General features: G+C 33.7%; 1 protein-coding gene across 4 annotated transcripts in view; it reads left to right on the top strand.

The window, feature by feature from the left end:
• The window catches only part of GABRA2 (gamma-aminobutyric acid type A receptor subunit alpha2), a 129,447-nt gene extending 114,153 nt beyond the window's left edge, over positions 1 to 15,294 (top strand). For 2 of the 4 annotated variants that reach the window (XM_059383384.1, XM_059383393.1), the window contains one exon: positions 7,639 to 11,237. In XM_059383384.1, coding sequence (XP_059239367.1) covers positions 7,639 to 7,935 — 297 coding nt within the window. In that variant the 3' untranslated portion in view covers positions 7,936 to 11,237. Of the gene's footprint in view, positions 1 to 2,882; positions 3,063 to 7,638; positions 11,238 to 11,401 lie in introns of those variants that run through there. The other 2 variants (XR_009400926.1, XM_059383399.1) reach the window with 2 other exon arrangements.
• Positions 15,295 to 16,737: the final 1,443 nt, after the last annotated feature.

Genomic DNA, 16,737 nt, shown 5'->3' with positions numbered 1-16,737 from the left:
ATTCAGAGTCTATCCTTTTTTCTCCATTCAGGCTTTTTGAAAGCATTTCTTACAATGTCTGTGTTCTCATTTTCAGTTTAATTCTCAGCCCACTATAATCTGATTTCCTTTTCATTTATTTTCCTGTTAACTGAAGAATACCAATAACCTCCACATATTCAGATCTGCTAATAACTTTTCATTTTTCTCAAGGGATCCCCTTGGACCCGTTGAATACTGCTGTGTTTCAGAACCCCATACGGGCCCAAGTCAGCAGCATTTTCTCTTTCCCTCTTTGAAACAAGCCTCAGAATATCAACCTCGTGCCCTCAAATCCCGGCAGCTGCCTCTATTCATTCTATTCTGAGAGTCTCTGCCCGAGTTCAGAGAAGATCCAATTTCCCTAGCATCTGCCCTTGTTTATCCCCAAAAACAGTAATTTGTCTTTATTTTATTGTTGTTTTTCTCTTTATTAATCACGATGTGATTCTTACTTGAAGTGTCTTACTGACGATATCTGTGGGAATATCTGCAACACTAAGCACACTGTCTACCCATTTATGGTTCCCAAATAGACAATCCTTATACTTCCTCAGCACAAATGTCCATCTTCAGCAAGTTTCTGAACCCTGCGTCCCCTAAATGATTTGATCCAATTGTAATTGCGTATCGTACCCTGCCCTTTTGCATTAGATCCTTTATCACAGTTTTTAATTACATATTTATGTCTCCTTCCCTTCACTGATCATTATAAAAATGACCACATTTATTTCAATAAATCATTTATCCTTGGCGCTTTCACAGTATCCTGGAATATTCGTTGTTCAATAAGTATGGGATGAAGGAATGAAATAGAACCCAATCAAATCTGCAGCTCCTGCCTTTATCTCATCTTCCACAGATATTATCTACAACTGCACCCCATACCCTCCTTTTAACTTCCAGGATCATATATCAAACCTGTTCTGTAGGCATTTCTACATGAATACAACATCCCAATCTTGGTGTCTTTTTTTTTTTTTTTTTTTTTTTTTTATGAAAGACAAAAAGAAAGCCTTCTAAATTGATTTTCTATCTTTTCCCTGCCTGCATGTATGTATTTATGTTTGTATGTATGTATGTATGTATTTTTTTTATCTATGGCAAAACCTAATTTCACATACCAACAACTTGGAAGTATCCTTTACCAACTAACCTGCCATCAGATGGTGCCTGTTTTACTGTCTCTATGCCCTCACTGTCTCCCATTATTTTAAGTCTTATTTCCCTCCAATCCATCCTCCACATTAGAGCGAAGATCGTCTTTCTAAAATGGGTATCTGATCGTTTCATTTTTCAGCTCTTTAAGAAATTGTTGAATTCTTAATGCTAACTGCTGAACTCTTTAATGAGTTCTTCAAGCTGTTCAGCTAAATATGGCCCAAGTACGTAACTTTCTTATAAGCTTATTTATATATATATGTTGAATTAAGGAAATACTACTGTTAATTTCTGTACACTTACTACTATGTGGCTGAGAATATCTCGGTGTTGGAAATGAGAAATTAAGGATGCCTGGGTGGCTCACTGGGTTAAGCATCTGCCTTCAGCTCAGGTCATGATCCCAGGGTCCTGGGATTGATTCTAAAGTCTGGTCCTTGCTCAGCGGGGAGCCTGCTTCTCCCTCTGCCTGCCATTCCTGCTGCTTGAGCCTGCACAGTCTCTCTCTGACAAATAAATAAAAATAAATAAAATCTTTAAAAAATAGTAATGAGAAACTATAGGATTGATCAACATAAAGTTACTTGCCCAGGATCACATCTAATAAGTGGTGCATCCAAATTGAACACAGAGCTAAATTACATGCTCATATTCTCCCTCTAGCCATTACAAACATCTCCAAATATCCATGCCCCTGCACATCTCTGTGACATTAGAATGTGCTGATCCCTCTTACTAAAATGCCCCCTCCTTCCTTCCCTAACTGATGAACCCCTACTTAGTTTTTAATATCCACCTGATTTTACTTAATATTGAAACTTTCTAAATGAATATAATTGCCACCCCTGATATGTTTCTAAAGTACCCAATACAAATTCCTTTTGTGTAACCTGATTAAGTTATACTTTTACTGCAAACATTTTTGTTTCCAACAGTAGGCTATGTGATCTAAGAGAATAATAGTTATGTCTTACTCATCATTTTCTCTATTACTGGCATAACAGTTAGCACATAGTTTATTTGAATTAAATTAAAAATAAATGACTTTAGTCTCTTGAGATTGTTTCCATTTCTAAATCTGAGTCAGTGGTTTTACACTGGCCAAAAAAAGCATATTCTGTGGAAACACACTAGATATTAAATTACTTAAAACACAGACTTAGCATTGTAATAACCAAACTAACATGAAATGTGCCATTGTTTTGTGATTCACACCATGCAATTCATAGAAAACATCACATGTCAAGTGTTTTATTCATTTGTTTGCATTTTTTTTTTTAACATCCAGCCTTGTTCCAAAAGCATTTCAGGCAGTTTACGAAAAGAATGCATGTGCTTAAATTATTATAAAATAAAATATAAGTAGAAGTAGGATATCAGGATGAAGGAAAATAGAATATAAGTATGTACACCATTTGGGCCAGAACATTAAGTGTAATCCATAGCTAGAGAAGTGGAACTTTAAATTCTGAACTTCTTGGCTCCTGGAGTAAACCATGGGGTGGTGGGGAGTTACTATCTTTTTTTTTTTTAATCAAAAAATGGAAGTATAAATTTTCTTATGGAAACTATTTTCCTACACTGAATTATATAAACCGCTATCATATGGGTTTTATATTAGGGAAAGTTGGGTACTGTTGAAAGTAATGTCAGCATTTTCCCAATAAAGGCAGTAATGAATTTCATATTGATGTTTCTTGTAGTCCCCTTCAATAAAAGCTGAAGGCATTACATTAACATACAACTCAGTGAAGGCAATTCTTCAAGGCGCTAAACTAATATGGTCCAAGTATATAGCTTTCTCATGGCCCAATTTAATCCAAGGAAAGACTTTAGAGTACTTAGAGAAGTGGATGGACTGTATAACCTTCAAACAATCTTCTGTAAGTATCACTTTTCTCAGTCAGGATGGTTAGCAGACAGTTAATAGCAGCATTATCGGACCAAGGAGCATGTTGCTGCTTTACATTTAATGGATAGTAGCCACAATAGACTAAAAAGGCAACATGGTGTATATAGTAAGAGCATAGAGTTGCCACTTTTGGCTACCTTGGGTGTTTTCCAAAGTCTGTCTTATTTAGTATTACATTTATGAGAGCTCCATTTCCTGATCCTAAGGACAATCTCTGCCATTCTTTCCAATTCTGAAACCATGTGATTATTATTTTTATTTGTATCCCAGGACACTTTGCTAATAGATGGCTATATTTTAGATAGAACATTTGCTCAAGTTATTTAACACATTATTTTATCTAATACTCTAAGGAAGCTGAGATTGGTTTGCCCCATGGGGCAAAAATCAAGACATTTTGATTTGTATAATCAGGAATTTTCCACACTTGAAATCTTAAATACATATTCAGACATTCTAACAAAGTAATAAACTCAATATTCTGAACCCTATAAAACATTGTTTAAAAAATAGAAAATTTAAGTAGTATGCACTATATTTCATTTTCATTCCACTTCAGTAGCATCATCAACATATTCTATAGTAGTATATTTTAATCTTTCCCCCAGTAATGTTTAAAAATATATGTTACCAATTTTGTGTTTAGCCATATTTTCCCTCTTTCCAGTTATATGAGTCCAATTATAGTAAAACAACTTTCACAGACATGTGGAATAATAAAATTGAGGACTTTCAAGATAATTACATAGCAGAATTGTAGGACATACTATGGGAATCTAGTTTTTATGAATTTAATAAATGCCTACATTATAAAATACTTCATGTTTTATATATTATATATCTTCTAAATATGTATTTTTGATCACACTAATCATTCTTGTGCATGTCATTCCCTGTAAACATTTTTTAAACCTTTTCTGTGCTAGGAACTATGCTAGGAGCTCTGCATTGCACTGTGTATGCTTTCAAGGAGCTCACGATTAAATAGAAGAAAAAATAAATGAAAAAAGTATACGCTCCATTATTGAGACAAACACTAGTGTGCTATGAAAACACATGGAAGGCGTACTTACTGCAATAAGAAGCGATTTTGAGCTGAGTAGTATAAAATGGATCTGTCTAGGGGGTCAGTGTGTGTTGGTTATCATTTCCTGGCTCAACTGTGGTATCATTCACAAGTTAGGGGATATAGGGAGGTATAAAGAATTAGGTTGGGAGTAAAAGTAACCCCAGTTCATTTCTGGATATTTTATGTTTTAATTACCCATGGAATATGTGATAGAGAAGCCTAGTGAAATATAACAGGTAAGAATTTGGGTGAGAGATATTATGTCAATCATCCATGTATTGGTTACAAAAGCCTTAGCAGTTACTTAAAATTAATAGAAATTTGCAGTGTCCATTTGCCTTCATGTCCCCCATTCTCCTTCTGTTTGTTTTCATTCTTCACATTTAACATTGATTTCTTTACTTATATTTTCAGGCATACCTGGCCTTATTCTTATATGAAGTGGCCTACCTAAGAGACTTAAAGCAGAAATACAGAATAATCAAATTAGACTATGAGAAATTAGGTAGTGTGAACTATTGGAACCTGGCCTGATTCTCGAAAGAAAAAAAAAAAAACTCTATATATATGGACATGAACCTTAAAAAAAATTATCTTGTGGCAGTTAGTACTGGTGTGAACAGTTAACAAAATGATAGTCTTCACTGCATTATTTCTCTCCAAGGCTCTGACGGTCTGAGTGTAGGCCAAGGGTCACATTGAATAAAGTAAAATTCTCAAAGAGGCAAAATCATTGTCCCAAGGACTCAACCTGATGATGGTCTGCCTTGATCAGAGGCTTGTATGATACTTGAAGAGGATTTATAACATCATATATCAGTTTGGTTCTTTTTAATGGAAGTTAATAATGAATAGAGTGAGGTAGTATCTTCTAGTAATGGCCTAGAGTACAAATATGTTTTAATACTATCACCAGCAGAACAGTAATAGAATATATTATGTGGACTTAATCTGTGTACTCTGGTTTAGCAGATCTAAGGACTGTAAGTCATCTATGAATTCAACAGCATTTTTTCTCTATATACATGATATTAATAATCTTAAATAGGTAAGAACAATTTGTTTTACTGCAGATTTGTGACAATTACTTTCAAATGGACTGAAGGGAGTTATTTTATCCTTTAAAACAAGACTTTGTAAGATTTGAGCCAGAAAGGCTTTAGTGGGCTGTGGCTAGGAATTGAGAAGGTTTAGGACCATGAGGGTGTCCTGGGCTTCATTTAATTCACTGGTTAGAAATTACAGGTGTCCACCACTGGCTTTTGACTAAAGCTAGTACTCATGACTGTTGCACTTTTGCTTGCTGTTGGTTCTGAAAATAATCAAGTTTCCAAGTTCCAAGAGAGCATTGTGAAGTCAAGCCATCATCTTGTCAGGTACTGAGCTTGTCTCTCAACTTTATACTTACATTCAGAGATTGAAGCCATACTTTGAGCGATGAAAAAGAAATATGATGAAATCTTGTTCTCTGTGGTTAAGTCAATAAAAGTTACACACATACATTAAAATTATTTTTAACACCGCTTATTGTAGTATCTTCAGCATTGGGATTAAACACACACACACATACACACACCACACACTCACACACACACACACCAGCATATAAACATGCAGGGTTGATATTTGTTGGTACATCCTAGTACAGCCCTCTGGGTATTTACAGCAGATATTCATCCCGATTAGTTAGAGGACCTGTTCTGATTTGTTAGTGTGTCTGCTTCAGAGTTTGCTAAATAATTTTAGCACCAACTGTGGGTTTATATACAACTGAAGGTTATTTGCGTTGGGCAAGAAGGGGGTTGGTAAGAGTCAGTACAGAGTTTTTAACCATAGGCTCCTTTTGCAACAAAGGATGTTTGCATTCATGTTTCTTTGTCAAAATGTCTAAGCCTTGCACCATAAATCTTGACCTAACTTAAATGTCCCTCTTCCAAGACACCTTTTTTGAGGTCCTGCTTGCAATGTTTATGTATATTGTCTATACATTTTATAAGCCAATAATCTTGTTTAGCCTGTAATAGAGTTATAACTGTTCCTGCTCTCCACTAAGAGGCTGTGCTTTTGTATGTGGTTTGAATATTTGTTTATTCATTTAATTCTCACAACAGTTCATTATGGCTTTTGTGTAATTATACCCTGTGGGTTTTTTTTTGTTTGTTTTGTTTGAACTAGAAGGTGAAGTAGGGAGAGGTGAACGAACATCCCCAAAGTCTGAATTCTAAGGGCAATTTGATATTATTTTAAATGATATCTAGGTAGGAAAAAGTGTACTCCCAGGTTTCAGATAGATTCCTCAAAGAGAAAGTCACACAGTATGATGCTTAAAGTAGAACTTTAGAAGTCACACGCACTTGAGTTTGTGTGATCGTTCAGCCACTTAATAGGAAGGAGACCTGGTTATGTCAGGAAACTTCTTTAGCCTCTATTTTGGAATTTGTAACATAGGAATTGGCATAGAACTTACCTCCTATCCAGTAGTGAAGTTTTTCACAAATGACACCCTCGATGGTGACTAATGTAACACATGAAGAGTGTGTTGGAGGGAGAGCCTTCCAGTCTAGGAAGCAGCATGGCCATAGGCATCAAACAAGGAAAACAAGGAAGTGTTCTTGAAAACTGAAGTTATTTCATGAGACTGGTGTATAATTAATGAAGTAAAGAAGCCATGGTAAGAACTACTGATTTTATTCTAAGTTCCTTGAGAGAATATTCAAGAGATTGAAGCTGAGGAGTGACATGATCCCACTGACGTCTTAAAAAAAAAAAAAAAAAAAAAAAAAAAAAACCTGTGACTAGAGTGTGTCTATGGTTGGACAAGGTCAAGTGAAAGCTGGAAGAGCACGAAGCATGTTGTCTAGTCCAGGCAGGAGATAACTGTGGGTCATATTCAAGTAGATGGAGATTATGAAGGGAAGCAGGTTGTGCATGAGCTAGGCAAAAAACAAAGTTTGTATTTTATCTTTGTCCCAGATTTTTAGTATTTATTTCACTGCCAACTGTATATAGTTCGCTTCCCATCATATTAGTAAAGTGTTTGACACGAAAATGAGAAACCCTGTTATCTAGTTAAAGAAGTTAAATTTCTTTATTCAGAAAATGTGGTCATTGTAGATGATCGTTCCTCTGGTTAAAATATTTCTACATTTCATTTATTCATTCTCTCATCCATTGAACAAATATCTGAATAACTGAAGAGTCAAAATGTTGTATCGTTTATTAAATGCGTGGTTTTGATTGTTTGTTTTCCATGTAAACAACAACAAATATGGTTCTCCGGGAAAATGGTATCACTGATTTTACTCTGGAGCTTTCCTCATGGTTTCAGGACTCCTTTTATTTATTTTCCTAAATTTTATCTTTCTAATGGATAATGATGTTTATCAAAATACTTTTCTTCAGAATTTGAACTGGAGTTTGGAAAATGTTAAATGGCAGGCTCAACCCACATTGTGTTAATTCTTGTATTTTTCAATAGAAAAAAGAAAAAGCCTCTGTCATGATACAGAACAATGCTTATGCGGTGGCTGTTGCCAATTATGCCCCGAATCTTTCAAAAGACCCAGTTCTCTCCACCATCTCCAAGAGTGCAACCACGCCAGAACCCAATAAGAAGCCGGAGAACAAGCCAGCGGAAGCCAAGAAAACCTTCAACAGCGTTAGCAAAATTGACAGAATGTCTAGAATAGTTTTCCCAGTTTTGTTTGGTACATTTAATTTAGTTTACTGGGCTACGTATTTAAACAGAGAACCTGTATTAGGGGTCAGTCCTTGAATCAGGACACAAGTATCTTTGGGATGTATAGCAACATAGAACTTTGTTTTGCTATGTACAGTCTGACTAATAACTGCTAATTTGTGAACCAATATGTACAGTATGTATATAGCTATATAGCTTACCAGTAGACCTCGAACGGAGACATGCATTTGCTAACTTGTGGAATTGCAGGCAGAAAGCACCCCATACCCAAAGAGCCATTGCCTTTTTTAAAGATTTACCCTAGGAACTCATTTAAAGTGGCTTTCTCATTAAAGTGGCCTGGTTTATTCCCTACTAGTGATGAAAATGGGGCTCCTATACCACACTTGATGAACTCTTTCGATTTAGATCTTAAATATTAGGACTATTTTCTACCGTAGCCTAACTATAACGTAAGATAACACTGTCGTTCCAAGATGAATTCTTCTAAATCACAGAACCTCGTATCTGCCACATCTGTTCCCTTCATGAGTGCTCGGAAACCCTGCTAGTGTAATTGGAAGCTTAGCACACATCAGAAGAAAAAACTAGGATCTGAAATCAGCTTTTAATTACTCTGTATAGCATCTATAGCAACATATTACCGCATGACAAGCTCAAATAATTATGAATCACTCCTGACAGGATGTTAATTATGCCTAGACTTTAGTAACTATCAGAATGTCACAGTCATTACATTTTAGCCTCAGAGTTTATTTGAAAGTAATAATTGAAATCCTACAGATTATTTTAATCATTGGAAACTACCTTAAATTAAAAAAAAAAAAAAAGACAAATGTATCTTACTCTTTCCAGGTATGTGTTGTATTGAAATTGATCAGCTAAATTTTCTTGGTGCTGGCGACTGGAAAAAGCATCCCACTTGGCTGCTGTAAAGCAACATTCATGTCGATCAGAAAATTGTGCCAAAAACTCCCGCCAATGAGAATTCATAGGTGTCCCAGCGTTTAGATGAGCACTTAAACGATTCTCTTCTTTCCTGTTTACTGCAAATTCTGCCTTAAGGCTTCTCGTCATCAGGACTCAGAAGCCACTAATTACAAAGGAAAGGGCAGTTAATTGGCACTTTTTTCTGTCTTGAAGCAGCACTTTCAGATCAGAATTAATGTAGATCTGCTTTTGTAAATTGCAACTTTAAATTTCACTGACTCAAATTTACAACAGCTTTGTATACCAGAAGAGGTTTTGGTAAGAGTTGAACATTTTTAAACAGAAACTTTAAAGCATCACCAACAGATCGTGGATTAGTTCACACGCACATACGTAAATGAGCATGTGCGTGTGCACGCGCACGCGTGCGCACACACACACACACACACACACTGATTAACTAAATTAGAACGCACGTGAATAACTAAATTAGAAACCAGTTTTCAATTTTATATGATTACTAATTATTAATGGATAAAATTCATTTTTCTTTTAATATTTTAAAATATACTCTGTGCCCCTGAAATGTGTTAATAGAAGTTAACAATTGTGTCTCATGCCTAGATTTAACATTTTTGGAAAACCTGAAAACCTTTTGACTCACATCTACATTAGCAGTTATTAGTTGACTTTTACTAATAGATACACCTTTATGATGGTGTTTTTGTAGAAACATAAGTAGTCAAATAGTGGCATTTCTTGCAGTTTTGTACAGTATTTCAGTATAGTGCATAAGTAAGTATGTTCATAAAATCAAATAAAAGGAGTATCTTATGGAAATAAGCAAAATCACAGCAAAACTTGTTATTCCTTTGCCTCGTTTAAATTTTTTTTCATTTTCTTTGTTTTAGTGTGATTCTATTATGTGCTTTGCATGACTGTATTAATACCAAGGTCACAAATGCATCTTATTAACAGAATTTGCCGTGGAGACAGCTTTGACATTAAAAATTCCCTCACTAAAGGTAATCCGTAATCCTTAATAAAATAAAATTATTACATGAGCTAATAAATGTATTTCTTTAATTCCCTTCCAATTACAGTTTCTTTGTCATCTAAATAGTTTTAACATATGAGATCCTATTTCCTACACATTTAAATATAACTTGGATCTTTGGTAGAGTTTAGGAAAGTGCGTGAGAGTCAAAGAGAGTGCACCGTGTTTGATGGCAAGCAATAAAAATGCTTTGTACGGTATACATTATTAGGCACTTTAAAAATGTTGTTGTTAAATTTTGCATTTCCCCCTTCATGTCTGACCATAAGTTATAAATTTATAAATATGTACATATGTAAAAAATAGTTGTAAATAGCAGTTTCTGTGTGACAACAGAAAAGACTCATCTTTACCTTTGACAAAGGGCTGCACCTACATTGATGGCACCAGTTTTTTATTTGTTTGGGGTTTTTTGTTTTGTTTTGTTTTAACATTTATGGTAGATGGGCCAGAAAAGTTGTTCTTATTGTCACCCTTAGTTTTAGTTTTAATAGCCAAACTCTTATCTGAGCTTAATAACATCCTGACAGTTCAGATTTTCTGAGAACATAGATCAGGATTTTCCATTATTTCTCCACTTTGCTATATTTTTTTATGTACTTCTTAATCTTTTGAAGTTTAGATAAATCAAAGGGAGCTTTTGGTCTTGCAGGAGAGTGGGTGGACGCTCCATTTAAAATGATTTGAAATTATAGAACGCGAGTGTTTATGATCATTCTCCCTTCCATAAACCATTTTAAAGATGCAAAATAGAAGTGACATGAATTTATTAAAATGAGTCCAATTTTTCAGGTAATACATTTTTAATATACTAACAGAGGTCTCTTTGGCTCATAACATGACGCCTCTTTTAGGCAGTTGTACATTGACGTAAAGGGTCACGGTATGTACAAAATGTAGATAAGAACATGTGCATATACAGAGATATAGTCTCATTATTGTATAGCTGCTACTCTGATTCAGCTACAACAAATATTTTTATACCTCCTATTATGTGCCATACCATGGGGATGGTGTTAATAACACTCATATCACACCCGCAGAATTTAGTTGAAAAATAAAGTGCACCTTCTTCTTCTAAAAACCTAAGAGCAAAGGCTAAATGGAACCCATGAATTAATATAGCTCTGAGAGTTGTTCTAACGAACTATAAGATCATGAGTGTGCTTAAGATAGTAGCTGGTTTTTTTTCTTCCTATTCATGTTGCTATTTTTTAATACAAAAGTGGAATAAATATAACTATTTAGTAATGATTTTAAACGTCAGTGATTTTTAAAATGCCAGTGTTACTGTTCAGCAATCTTCAGGGATCTCTCTCGAATTTATCTCAGGTTTGAATAAGTGATCCCCTTGAGTGACGTTTCCAATTTTTTTTCTTAAATATTCCATAGTTTATTTAAAAAGAACACAGATTCTATTATTTCATTCGTATTTTCTTTAATAGATATATGTGTGTATACATATACATATATCTGTACATATATATACATATGTATATATATGATGTAATCAGTATTTAATTCTGATTGGTTCTTTCTATATTCCTGGCTTAGGGAACTGAATTCTACCATGGTACTATAGATACTACAGGAGCGCCAAAGCTCTGTGGATTCTGTCACTACCATACTTTGGCATGACCTGTCATCGTTTCAATGGGAGGGGAAGGGAAGTAAGTCAAGTCACCTTCTGCAAAGTCATGGTTCTTCAACAGCCATTAAGACTGTTTTCAAATGCTCCATTCTTGACGTCTTAGACAATAACTGTGAAACAGGGAATGATTTATTATTTATTTAACTCGAAATCTGAGACCATATTAATAGATTTGTTAATAATAAATTTACCAAACACCAAACTGTATAGGTTGACCCTGTTGTTAGTTTTCTGACATTCTTACATGCATTTGCATATTTTTGAAGCAATTTGCAGATTTTTTTTTCATATAAAACGATTCAGAATTTCAACAGAGTCAAGTTGACCCATTGCTACCCTGTAGTACATTTATTTACTATTTTGAAAAAAATTAAATTCAATTAATTAATAGTGTATTATTAGTTTCAGAGGTAGAGTTCGGTGATTTGTCAGTTGCATATAATACCCAGTGCTCATTCATCTCATGCGCTCCTTAATGTCCATCACCCAGTTACCCCATTGCTGCCCCACTCCCCTCCCCTCCAGCAACCCTGTTTGTTTCCTATGATTAAGAATCTCGTATGGTTGGTCTCCCTCTCTGATTTCCTCTTGTTTTATATTTCCCTCTCTTCCCTTATGCCCCTCTGTTTTGTTTCTTAAATTCTACATATGAGTGAAATCATATGATAATTGTCTTTCTCTGACTGACTCATTTTGCTTAGCATAATACTCTTTAGTTCCATCCAGTTGTTGCAAATGACAAGATTCATATAAAAAATTTCAGAATTTCAAGGGAATCAAGCTGACCCATCACTACCTTGTAGTGAATTAATTTTCCTTTTAACTGAGGTTTCATGGTACTGTGGGTTTCCCTCTTATTAATTCAGAGTGTAGAGAAGCATACCATTTAAACTGAGAAGGGCTGTGGTTATTTTTGATATCCATGCTTGGAATACAGAGACACTGTATCAAAATTACTCATAATGGTGTGGACAAGACAAAGTATAATCATTTTTCTTTATTGAATTCATGCTTTAAAAGGTGAAATCCAGTATTTAATGAAATTTTAATATCCATAATCTTTTTTAACAAGCATTTGTATAAAAGATACTAATATTTTCCATTAGTATAATCACTCATATTTTCATCATATTCAAAAACAAATTTAGGACCTCAAAAACGGGAAAAGAAATATCAAAAAGAAAAATCCACTAGAAAAAATGAGGATGTTGCCAATTAAACCTAGTAAAGGATTTTCCCTTTTTAACTCCCAAGAAAAGGGAAAAATTAAATATGCATAAATATATACACAAATGTTTAACAGTTATGATTCCATCATGATAAGCATCATGATTAAAATACTAAAATAGAAGGAATTCGTGTGAAGGCATGTGGGAAAAGTAATAAAAAATATTCAAAATCTATTATAAGAATTTTGTATCATGTTTTTCTTGGAAATTCTTAATCACTTAGATATATAAATATTAGACATATTTATATCACTGTTTTCAACTTTCTTTAGTTAAAATATTCTATTTGTATACATGAAAAACATTTTCTCATATAAATAATTATAACACCACTTTAAATCACTTTCTCCATGTTGTAGTTAATATGTAGTATCAGTTAATATGACCAGTAGGGAAGAACAACCAATAGATGTTCCAATTTATAGTTCCCAAAGAATCCTTAATAAGTTCTTACCTTTGATTAGAAGTGCGTGTGTGTATGTGTATGTGTGTGTGTGTGTGTGTGTATTTCCAGGTATGAAAGAACATTTTGAGAAATTCAGACGATTTTATGAAATCTAAACAATTTATTTTATTAATGGGTCCAATCTCAAATTAACTCTTATTAACTTAGTTAATAGAATATTTTTTTCAATAGATCCATAACAGACTTATTAGTTGGAATTTAGTCTTGAGCTATACATATGGTTGGAGATATCCTTCCTATAAAGTTGTAAACATCTTTCTGATGTATTTCTACTTGGTTCAAATTGATTTCCCAATTTCGCTTGTAAGGCAGGATAGAAAAATCTTTGAATTCCAAGTTTGTAAATGGAAGTTTGCGAAAGATTTCATTAAATTAAATATGTGGTTGATTGTAGCCAAATGCCTAGTTATCTATATTCATTACTGACTGGTCAGTTTCATACCTTTTTGAATTGAAATGGCTTGTGGAGAGCTCATCCCGTCCTAGTCAGTATTCTAAGCCCTTCACATAGAATACCTCATTCAGTCCTCACAACAACCGGAAATCACTGTGTGATTCTTGAAGTTCTGGAAGTTTAGAATTTCTATATATACACAGACATGCTGGTTTAACACGTATTTTAGACAAAGTAAAAAAAAAAAAAAAAAAAAAGCTGTATTTTTCTTTGCTTTAATTCTTATTTATATTCATACCTTTGGGGGGGCATCAATCCATTGAAAAGTCTACCATCTGCTTTTCTATAAGACAAAACCAAGGAAACACTGAACTATAAAGCAACCAAGAACCCATTTTTGGGTTATTCACAAACATTGGTTACAATTTAGTTTCTAGGAGTATGTTACATTTTTCTTTTTTGAACCATATGTAATGATAATGCATAAAAATGCTTAAAATTAAGCACACTATTTTGTTTTCTTTCTTTCTTTTTTCTTTTCTTTTTGCCAGTTTTGTTAGGTGTTGGAGAGGTTTTATTTTATTTGCCACATGGTTGGTTTCATGACATTTAAACTCATTGGACTTAAAGAATTATGTATTGACTTCATCTTTTTGTTGCAAGTTACTATTTATAGAAACAAGTCTAAACAGACCCTAAATACATTCCAGAGTTGGGATTGTTAGTGTTGAAATAGCTCAGTTGGTGTGAGAATTTCAGTTTTTCATGCTTCGTTTTAGAAGACTTACTTTACCATGACATGCTGTCAAATTCCAGTCTAGATTATTGTATAAATATAACTACTTCCCACAAAGTTCATTTGTGAGAACAAATGATATTAGGAAAGCAAAACAAAGGATTTTGATACTGAATTACTTTAGAAATAATGGCTGATAGATTCATTCCCATATTTATGTTTAAAATACTCAGCATAGTATTTGAAGTACTTGGCTGTGTTTTGAATTCTGCATAATGTGTGAAGAAGTTTAATGTATGATTAGAATGGCTTAAATGAAACTGAACTTTGAGCCACAGTTTTTGTGAATTAAACTTTACCATCCACGGATAAGTCCTCAGTTATTTATTGATCTTAGGTGCCTGCTCTGTAATTGATTTCAAGTTTGTTGGTATCCAGTTTTCTTTAAGATTCTTCTGAGCAGATACAAATTCATGTTTTGGTGTGCTCTAAAATGAGGAATGTGACCTTCCATGAAATATTCCCTTTAGAGTTGACATGCATGAAAACTTATGAAAGCTTCATATTTGTTGCTAAATTTGAAAAAAAAAAAACAAAAAAAAAAAACCAGAAAGGAATGAAATGTTTTCCCCTTGCTACGTATTAATAATAAAATTACATGCATAGACAATGCATGATACAGCTCCAACACTAAACTTGGAATATTCACATAAGGTGAAATTTGAAATTTTCTGGGTGACAATATACTTGTATGGTAGGTTTTCTCATTTGAGAATATCATTCGAGAGCTAATAATATTTGTAATTTGTGACCTTGTTGTAATTGGGAAAAGTCACTATTTTTCACATATGTAAGATAATTTGGCCTTTATTGAATGTGTCATTATGCTTGCTGTTTAAAAAAAAATACTAATCAATCACACACAAATTAATGCTAAACATTATCTTTTTGTATTTATTAAAATTAATTTAAATATATTTGATCTGCAAATTGTGTTTTTTGTACTCTGGTCATTCATACATGTTTGCTTACAAGAATTGAATTTATTGTGACTTTTTTACATTGGGATATAACAGTGATATTTTGTAATAGTGATTTTAAATATTAATTTCTTAAATTATTTTTAAAACAAAAAGTTACAGGGTGACCAGGAAAGTATAAAGCTACCCTGAAATTTTAGGGAGGCTGGGGGGCTTCATGAAGTGCTAACATTGATTCCTTCAACATGTTAAGAAAGTGGTGATATGGAAAGCAAGTTCACCTGGAAAACTGGGTACTTTCTATCATAAAAAGTTCACATTTACCTGAAAGCATAAAATAAATAAGATTGTTTTTGTTAGATAGACTCAAGTTTATCATTCTGTTTGTAAATGGGGAATCTTGCAGCTTTCTTAATCTCTTAATTGAATGCAATATTATTTAAATGACCTGCTCTTGATTATTACTGCAAATATCACTGAAATGAAATACTTTTAAATGTCAAAAAGATATAATAGCAAAACACTTTTTATAAACATGGTAAGTTCCCATGGAATATTTCTCAACTCTACCCACATTTTAAAATCATCTGAGGAGTTTTGTTTTTGTTTTTGTTTTTGTTTTCTTTTTAGAGAGGCGAGGTGGAGAGGGCAGAGGGTGAGAGAAAGAGAGAGAGAGAAAGAAAGAATCTTAAACAGGTTTTCCACGAAGCAGAGAGACATACCAGGGGCTTGATCTTACAACCCTGAGATCATGACCTGAGCCTATATCAAGAGTTAGTCCTGAACCACCTCCCAGGAGCCCCACACCTGAAGAGTTTTCAGAAAAAAAACATTGATCTATAGCTTTTAGTTTCGTCTATATTGGAAAAAAAGAAACAGCAAAAAATGAAATGAATGTTACAAGTTAATTTTTAATATAATATAGTGAATTTAAGTGACGATTTCAAACCTTATATAACAAAGTATTCATTTTTTTAATATTTTATTTATTTGACAGAAATCACAAGTAGGCAGAGAGATAGGCAGAGAGAAGGGAAACAGGCTCCCTCCTTGAGCAGAGAGCTCCATGTGGGGCTAGATCCCAGGACCCTGAGATCATGACCTGAGCAGAAGGCAGAGGTTTAACCCAATGAGCCACCCAGGTGCCCCCAAAGTATTCATTTTTAAAATTTAATAATGAACTAGAATTACTCTTACTCTTAATTTGAATCCTATAATATGTATCCTGTAGTTAATTATGAACAATATGAGTGTGTGTGTGTGTGTGTGTGTGTGTATCAATATATATCATGTGTCATTTTCACCTTGTGTTTTATAATTAAATATTTGAAAAAATTATTTAGACTACCATGGTTTTGCTACTATTTTCCTAAGGAAACATACACCCTCAATTTAAATATTGAGGTGAGTATTTACAGCCGCAAGGTCACATCT

Source organism: Mustela nigripes, chromosome 1 (assembly GCF_022355385.1).
Source record: "Mustela nigripes isolate SB6536 chromosome 1, MUSNIG.SB6536, whole genome shotgun sequence".
NCBI lineage: Eukaryota > Metazoa > Chordata > Mammalia > Carnivora > Mustelidae > Mustela > Mustela nigripes.
This window is presented reverse-complemented; position numbering and strand designations above follow the sequence as displayed.